An 8,965-nucleotide genomic window follows, 5' to 3' on the forward strand; every position below is an offset into this window, starting at 1 on the left:
TGTCTTGGCCCATGCCAGGTGAGATGTAGGTCCATGACATATGATAATGCTTGCTTTTTTTGGTTTGTATGGTTTTTTGGGGAAGACAAGGGAGAGGATGCACCTTTTATGAGTTACTGAAAGTGTATTATAACTGGAGATGGGTGAGCAAAATCAGCATCTGAGAGTTCTGTGCAACAGATAAACATTGTACTCTTTTCCTCAGATAGCCAGAGCCACTCCTGAGAAGCTGTAAGCACTGAAAATCACTATTTAATTTATATGAATGGAATTTGGGATTTAAATTATACATAAAGGTGTAAGTTTGATGCAGCAATCCAGACTTAGGTAGGAGGGGTGTTGACTCTCATAATGTTCAAACATGGGTCAAGCATAACCAAGATTTGATTTCAGATCATTCTGTGAGTAGTAGATCAGCAGAAAGAAGAGTCTATTAATTTTTGAGGAATTAGGGTCTGTTCAAAACACAGCATTGCTCCCTTTTGAAGGTCCCAGGTCTTCATATCATGTTGAGCAATACTCAGCATTTATGAATTTGACTCTTGTTCTTTTGTGCAGCACTGATGTGTTTACATTGACCACAGGACATCCTCATGTACTGTGTCATTCCTAAGTTCCTCCCATTTCAATCAATGTCTGTGCTTTTATGGTAAAACCTGAGATGAAACAATTTTAGTTGTCACACGAGGTGGTGCAGGTCTTTCTGAAGTTACATGACTGCTGCTTTATACCCTCTTAACTGGGTCCTGTATTTGCATGTAAAAGTCTGACTTCATAATGCTGCTTTATTTTTGGCTTTGTGCAAGCTGTTTCTAGTTGTATCAATAGTTAGAACTGCTCCTTAAGGCAGATAAATATGTAATTAGTAGAAATAATGGAGCAGTAGTCAGTCAGCTGCAAAACTGATGCTTCATCTAAATGTGTGTCATGCACTTTATTTAGTTGGCACGTTTCTAAGATCTATTAAGTTAAATTATGAGAAGTGTTTTGAGGCCTTTCACACAGAATGTGAAGCCTTTTATTCCTTATTTACATGTGTGAATATATATGCATGGAGATTTCAACCCATGAATTAACTCCAGAGGAAAACAAACCACCAGATAAACACAAAGCCTGGGGTTGTGTTTGGGTTTAGTATTTCTTCCCTTCAGAAAGCAAAGAAGCATCCTTACAGAATTTTCTGATTATTTTATTCAAAGGACTTAATTGATGTATCACAACACAGCGCTATCATTTACATGGCATTCAGAAATGGAATTGCACAGTGCATCCCACTGACAGCAGCCAGCTGAGGGACTAGCATGGAGTCAGGCTTTGGTGCTCATTTTTATGAATCTGAAATGTGTGTTTCTATTGAACTCTGACTCTGCAGTGCTTTATTTACACCAGTTAACGCTGGTAGGGATGGATGGATGGATGGATGGATGGATGGATGGATGGATGGATGGATGGATGGATGGATGATAGACACACAGATAATTCCCGATCCTGTTGGAAGTCACTATACATCTAAGACTTTTAATGTAGACACAAAAGTCTTGCAAAGCAACTTCTGATCTTCCCTACTGGAAGAGATGTTTTTAATTTATCCCACCTGATCCTTCAGGGTTTGGATCTGGGGACCTCCACACCTCTACAGGTGCAGAAAGGGGCACAGCTGAGGCACAACTGAGATCTAGGAAGTGTCAGCTCTCAAACAATTGATGTCTCTGCTCTGCAGCCCAAGGTTCTCTGCCAGCAACTCTGCCAGGAGCTGCAGGGGAGATGAGGGGTGAGAGGAGAATAGATGGGTGAGGAGAGAGTGTCTCCCTGTACCAGGGTGCTTTACCAGTAGCACATGAATAGCTGGGAAAAATTACAGGTCTTTGGTTTTTCACCTCCCTACAAGCACCAAGTACCTTGTCACACTGCCTCATAAAGATCTTAAAGATTATTTTAATACTTGAAACTTCCTCTGTCTTCAAAGAACAATAAGACTTTGAGACAGATATGTGGGAATTCACTTAGCCAAGCACTGCAATTTCAGTTTGTCTGCCATGATCTGCAAACCACAGACTCTGAAATGAGCAAGGGGTTATGTGAATGTTCCTTGTAAGTATTTATTTTTATTTTCTCTAGCAGAAGCTGTCAAATAAAGCATGTCCTGCCCTTCAGAGTTTTTGCTGTCTGTGCAGAGCTTCTGCAAGCCAGGCCTTTGCTTAGTACACTTAATTAGAGTTTGCTTATTATAACAGTGGAAAATACAAGCTGGTTTGACTCTGGGAATTAAATTTTGCTGCATTCTATTCTTGGTTACCATCAGTTGCTTCCTAGTATTGGCAAAGATACTCATGAAATCTGGGCATGTCTGGAGCAGGGAAAGGTTAGCAGATTTAACAAGGAGGCATTAAAAGTTGATTTAATAGAGCAGTAGCTTGGACTTTAGTATGTAGAATAATTTCATCATTGCTCCAGGGTAAGTATTCAATTTTGAATACTATTTTTTTGCTTTCCAGACTAAATGAAACAGATGCCTCACAATACTTGCCTTTGATAAACATATTCTGAGAATCCTCCATCCAATTGTTAGTGATTACATGGCTAAAAATGCAGTCTGTAACAGAGAAAACAGATGTGGTGATAATTATCCCTGTGCCCCGCATATCAAACATTAACTATTGCTGCTGGGAAAAAAAGGGGCTGAAACCAAAACAAGTGGGATTTGCTACACCAGATCAGACCACCAGTTCACTTTGCCTGAATCTCCAGATATAGGCTGAGCCTGATAATTTATAAGGAAATCAGGAAGGCTTCTTTATAACATTGTAAAGAATGTATAATGTTTCTTTGCTTCACTGTCAGGTGCTTGCACAATTCTTCCACAGCAGACACAAAACTCAGAGTGTCCTGAGTCTAGTTATAATTATTTGAGGATTCTAAATCTACAACCTCAATTTTCCATACAGTTTTACTACTCCCAAAAGCAGTAGCCAGCTGTGCTCTGTCTTCAGTTCTAAGGGAATTGAAATGCCTTGATAGGAAGTTTGAGGTTGGATCACTGAAAATAACTTATGCCTGTGGCTGTTGTGGAAAATTCCATGTGGATGTGCAAGCTTATCATCTGACCTTCCAAGATGCTGGTGAGATTAGCACCAGCCAGAGTGACCAGGCTCTGTGTGCAAGATCTCAGCCCAGGCTGGAAGGCTTCTTCCTTCAGCAAAAATCACTGCAGCTGTGTCTGGTTGCTCTTGTTCTGCTGTCACATAGCTGAAGATGATTCCGTCTGAAGACCTAAGTGTCCAATTAGTAGTCTGCAACATGAGTTTATCTCTTCTGCTATTTCTTTCTGATTCTTTTTAGAAGGGTGTCAGTTCTGCAAACATGAAGCTCCTCTCTGAGACTGACAAAGGTATTTTTCCCAGATTCCCATCAACTAACTGGAGGCATCTAACCTGTGATACCTAAGGGCACTCACCCAGCACTGGCTGTCTGAAAGCTGCAGATCCAAACTGGTAGTCTGTCTTTCTTCACTTGCCAGTCTGGGACATAGCAAGTGTTTTCAGAGGGCAGTGGAGGCCTTCCTAAAATAGGTGGGAAAATATTCTCCTAGAGGCACTGACTGTGCCTGTTTTGTTTCTGACTGTAAAGGGAGCCTGCAGTGCTGACACAAAGTAGAAGCCTGGTGGCTTGGTGGTGGTGGCTTGGCTCCCTGAGGTGTGTTATTCCAGTCAGCCTCACGGTTCCTTTGCTTCTGTTCCAGCTAGGGGAAAGCCAGTCTCTTGCACAGGTTGTTCGGTTCACTTGAGACCCAGATCTGTGCTTGGGAAGTGCTGCTTTTCCTTTGGCTATTAGAAATGGGCAGCTCAGATAGCACTGGGATGGAACCAGATTGTTTTTCTAAAGTCTTATGCTAGAGTAGAGGGAGAGAGGACATTTTGCAGAACCCATGAGCTCTGTGGGTCTCCCAGATATGGAAGATTAAGTGTCACCATCTATGGGACAAAAATGCCATACCAAAAGATTTGGACTTCATTAAGTGAAAATATATGCTCCATTGATTAGAAAATACTCTGCTGTGATATCTGAGCACAACACATTCATGCCCATACATTTAATTAAATGGCCTGCTTTTATTTTAAAAGCTAAATATAATGAAAAATTAAAACTTGCCAACACATTGCTCCACAGAAGTGGCCTTGCTCATGTTTGTCCTGGTCACATTACCACAAGTTAGAGGTATGTGCCACAGCCTTCTGATGTACAGATGAATGTGGTTATCTCTTTCAGCTGTCCAGAGTGGTTGGTCAATAAGACCAAGCTACTGTGCCAGGCTTATCCCTTCAGTCCCTCCTCAGCTGGTCAGGCTTTGGACATGGGATGGACTCCCTGACCAGGAGCAGAGGCATGACCCTGTAACACAAGCTAGCCAGAGGCTGGTGGTTAAAAGAGGAAAGGAATGCAACTGCTTGTCATTGACAGGCAGGTAAACCTTAGAAAGTGGGAGAACTCACCCATGTGAATTGTGTGAGAAATGAGGCCATGCTCTCTCTTAACCTGCTTTAATCTCCTTCAGGGCACCACAGTCTATCATCCTCCCAGAGTCAAAGCCTTTCTTAGTACAGAAGAATGGGCTGAAGTTTCACAGCCAAGGATCCTTGGGACTCAAGTGCTCAGGTCAGAAAAATCTCATGGACTTCTGGGTTTGAAATACTCCTGTCTACAATATGTTCTGATTATATTTTTCTGCTGCTCCACACATGTCAAATATACTTACAGGTGGTCTCCTGAGGGATGTTGTGGGGGCATACGAGGCTTGATTTTTTGCAAAACTCTCCAAAACTGGGCAAAATGTTTAGCAGTATCACATATGTGCACGCATCCAGGAGAAAGATGTGATATGTTAGTGTGAAAAACCGCATGTCCTGCTCCTGTTTTAGATGGAAGAGATGAGAGAGAACTCTTGGGAGCTGAAGGCAACTCCCAGGCCACAGCTGAGAGCAAGCTGGGCTGGTTCAGAACACAAGACCTTTTCTCTGCATTCTCCTGCACCTTGTGCTGAGCAGCAGCAGGAGCAGCCACTGCTTTGGTTCAGCAGCAATCACCATGCTAGCCTTTCATTAGTGTCCAACACTAATTAGCATGCCTTGAGCTCTTTTAGGAGCACCAGGTAAATCCTCACAGCTTTTGCTAGGCAGAGGATAACTTTCATTACCTGACCAGATTTGCTGATCTCCTGGTAGGTACCTCACCCCTTGCACAGCTCTGTGGCCAGATTGTATCAGGCTGCTGAGCATTTCCAGCCACAAACAAGAATGATCTTGTTTGATTTTGAAAGCCATGACTTGGGCAAAACCCCATTGCTGTTTTCTGATCCATCTTCTGCTGACATCAGCTTCATGCCTGAATTCTTTCCAAGCACAGTCAGAAGGACGAGCTTCAGGTTTAAGCTCACCGTGGGCAGTGAATTCCCTCTCTCATCTTAAAAGCCTTTTGCTTTTCCACAACTCTGTAGCATCTTGTGGGTCTCAGAGGGGGAATTACAAGTTGTAAATTTCTTTACCCATCCCCCTTTCACACTTCTAAGAGTGAAAAATAAAATGCTGCCAGAATTTTATTTTTGCAGCAGGGCCATCCCTCTGCCTCTGAATAAACATTTGTGTGAGGGCTCTCATTCTTGCCAAGGTGTTAGGATAACATTCTCATGCTGATTCCCCTGTCCTCCCTCAGCACCCCAGTGCTGGAGGTCCACTTCCGAGCCTTTGAAATGGCCATGCTCTCACCTCATCCCATACACATGGAAATGAGATCACCAGAAGGAGGGAGCTAGTAAATCCCGTGGGGAAGCCAGCAGGGCAGGTTAAGAAGTTACGACCTTCAGTGTGCTGATGGTTGGGTGAAGAGCTCCACATGGGCAAAGAGGCTGCAGTGAAAACAGAGGAGGCCAGGTTGCCCAGGGCACGGAGGCACTGCTGAAGGTCTTGGGCCTCTTTTCCTTCAAATTCCACTGCCCATTTCATCATTGTTTCGGCAAAAGCCAAGGCTTTTCACTGTTGGCTTCTTGTTATAAGCAACACAGAGAAGTTCTTATCATTAGCATCAATTATCATTATCATTGTCTGGGTAAGGGTTTGGATGTAACATGACCAAAACTGTGCTGAGAATCAGCAGGGAATGTACTGTCATCATGCTCATCTCTACACATGCACACTCTGTAGAGAGACCAGGTTCTCAGGCTGCTTTTCATTTGGCTTAAACATCAGGTGCAATTACTTTTGTGTACCTTGTAAATCCTGGTGAAGATCAGTACTTCTCTCTTTAGTGCAACAGAGGTGCATTAAAACCCACCAGGATTTACCCACATGTGGGCCTGTCTTAAGAAGCTCAGCTGTAAAAATAATTCTCATCACACATTACAAAGCTGACTGTGGTGTTAAAAACAGCAGACATTTGGTGAGGAGTACTCCTGGACAGGACCTAGGAGTTGTTAAGCAGGCTAGGAAACAGTTCTCTCATTCAAACAGAGGCCACCAAAATGGTTTTTGAATAAGAACTCACTGAGTTTTCTTTCCCCTTTCATCTTGTCAGGAAATCTCTGCGAACTTCCCTCCTCTCCATTTGCTTGCCTTCCCCTTTCTCTGCTGTCATTTACCAGCCAGACTATTTTCTTCAAAGTACCCTCCAAATGTCACAACCACTGCACAGCCGCGGCAAATGATGGAAATGCCCTGGAAACCCTTCCCTTATATACCAACGCTGCATAATTTGACTTGCTCTCATTCTTGTTCCCATTCTTGGGAACGTATTTCACAGCAGTGGCAGAGGTCAGAGAGTGGGTTCAAGATTTTGTTCCCTTTTCTCTTGGCTCTCTTTCGATGTAAGACAAACTCTACAAACACGAACTAGAAAAACCCTCCAGCCCAAACCAGACACCCCTCAGAAGGAGTGTGCCAGATCATGCAGTCTGAGGAACATTTCCATTTTGAGTGCTGGTGTGCATGCTTCACCATGTACCCCTAATTATAAGAAAATTACTTAAAAGTCCTCAGGGACCTCTAAAAAGAATAATCCATAACAATAAAGGGCTTGGATATGGCAAAGATGTGCACATGTTTGAACACAGAGTTTCACCCTGGGAGACACAATCTGTGATACAGGATTGCAGGCAGAAATCCAACTCTTACTTAAGTTTTTAAAAATCAGGAGTTTTTCAAAGAGCCATGAGAACTGCTCTTTTGCTGATTCTTTCTAATGCACCAAAAGACACTTGCTGGAAAGGCCCATGATAATAGGCATTAATGACAATAAAATATGTTAAGATACCCTACTTGACTGATCTTGGCATTTTTGTATAATTTCATTCAGTGTTGGTAAAAGTTCTCATCTGCCAAATGACTTACTCCTATCTGGTTTTTTATCACTTTGAATTTCACACTATTTTGTATTCAAGGTATGCCTGAAGGAGTGTCCTCAAACCATCTCTTACCCAAGATGAGAAAACAAATACTGAAGTCAGGGCTTAAGCTTTGAAGATGATCTTATTGTAGCCTCAACCAGATCTCTGGATCTAATCTAGATCAGGGTTTTGGTCACTGCCTCCTTTCTCTTTCACAGGGTCAGGGCAATACTGAATGTAATGTCTTTCCCCTCCTTCCCTCCAGGCCTTTCACTGTACATAATTTGTCTTTCCCTAAACAAGCCACAGGGACCTTATCTGCTGTCACCAGAGAGACACTTCAAACCTAATCTGAGTCACTCACTTGGTGTTACAGGTCAGGAGCGAGCAGAGGTGTGCCCTTCAGCTCCCAGAGGTGATGGTTTAGCCACACACTTACCTGTTCTCACATCAGCTCCTCCCGAGCCACCTCTCATCTGCAGCAAACAAAACAGTAGCTCTGAGTGCAGCCAAGCCAAGTCTGGCTTCTGAAGCCCTTCACCTCTCATCTCTCAGCTCTGTGGTAAGGATGATCGTGGCACATGTGGTACCTGGTGTGACATGTTCCCAATCAGTCATGTGGCAGGGCACATTCCTGTTTGGAGCGCGACCTTGGGAATATTGCCTAACTGGTCCTCTGTGTTATTTCCCAAATTTGAGCTCGAGTTGCTGCCTGTTTGCTGAATTGCATGAGCAAATTAATCAACCTCTCAGAGAAATTCAGCGACATAAATAGGGCTGGCCAGGAAACTCTTCTCAAACTCTTCAACTTTATTGCCCATCAAGATAAAACAATCTTTCAAAGGTTATTTGGTGGATTGGTAATTGAAACAAATACATACATAGAACAAACATAATTTTGACAGTAAGTGTCTTCCTATGGAATGCGGATTCACATTCAAATTGTCATTGACTTCAGAGAAGGTCTTGAACCTCGGACTTTCCCTTCCTGGAAAAGTTCAGAATTATGCTACATAATAAAAGCTGGTTGTGTTAAGAAAAAAAAAAATCTGACTGGATCTGAACATAGTAAGAATAGGAGGAGTGTGATTCATACAAGCAAATTTTAAATATGGATCAACACTTAGAGAGAAGGTAAAGCACAAGGGGAAAGGAGGAAACTAAAAAGAAGGAGAACACAAAAAGGCCTGCATATCTATCACCAAATGTGTCTTTTCCAAAGCACGTGGGAAAAGAGCATCATAGAGAGTGCAACACAGCAGGCTAGGTGTAGACTGAATGCATAAACCTGTCCTCAAAGCACTGAGTAGTGAGGTGTGAAACAGGCAAATATAAAGAAAGGAGAGCTGTGTCAGCAGCAGCATCAAAACGTAGAGACTAACACAGCCTTGTTTAAGAGAAATTAGAGGCTGGGAGAGAGGGAGGGAGAAAGTGTTGATACACTATAAGATTATCACACATTTCCAAAGAGGTCTGAAGGAACTGACTTCCTGCTGGGGGGGTTCCTCTCATACTGGTGTGAACAAGCATCACACCATCACCTGCAAAGGCTTTAAGTGCAAGTGGTGACACTTCAGTATTCACTGCCTGCCT

At 42.9% G+C, this 8,965-nt stretch overlaps 1 protein-coding gene across 2 annotated transcripts in view; it reads left to right on the forward strand.

The window, feature by feature from the left end:
* Positions 1-4,659, forward strand: part of FAM120B (family with sequence similarity 120 member B) — a 78,656-nt gene extending 73,997 nt beyond the window's left edge. Inside the window, exon 10 of one of the 2 annotated variants that reach the window (XM_059841548.1) lies at positions 4,553-4,659. In XM_059841548.1, the coding sequence (XP_059697531.1) occupies positions 4,553-4,596 (44 nt within the window). In that variant the 3' untranslated portion in view covers positions 4,597-4,659. The remainder of the gene's footprint in view (positions 1-4,552) is intronic. The other variant, XM_059841551.1, reaches the window with a different exon arrangement.
* Positions 4,660-8,965: the final 4,306 nt, after the last annotated feature.

Source organism: Haemorhous mexicanus, chromosome 3, assembly GCF_027477595.1.
Source record: "Haemorhous mexicanus isolate bHaeMex1 chromosome 3, bHaeMex1.pri, whole genome shotgun sequence".
Taxonomy (NCBI): Eukaryota; Metazoa; Chordata; class Aves; order Passeriformes; family Fringillidae; genus Haemorhous; species Haemorhous mexicanus.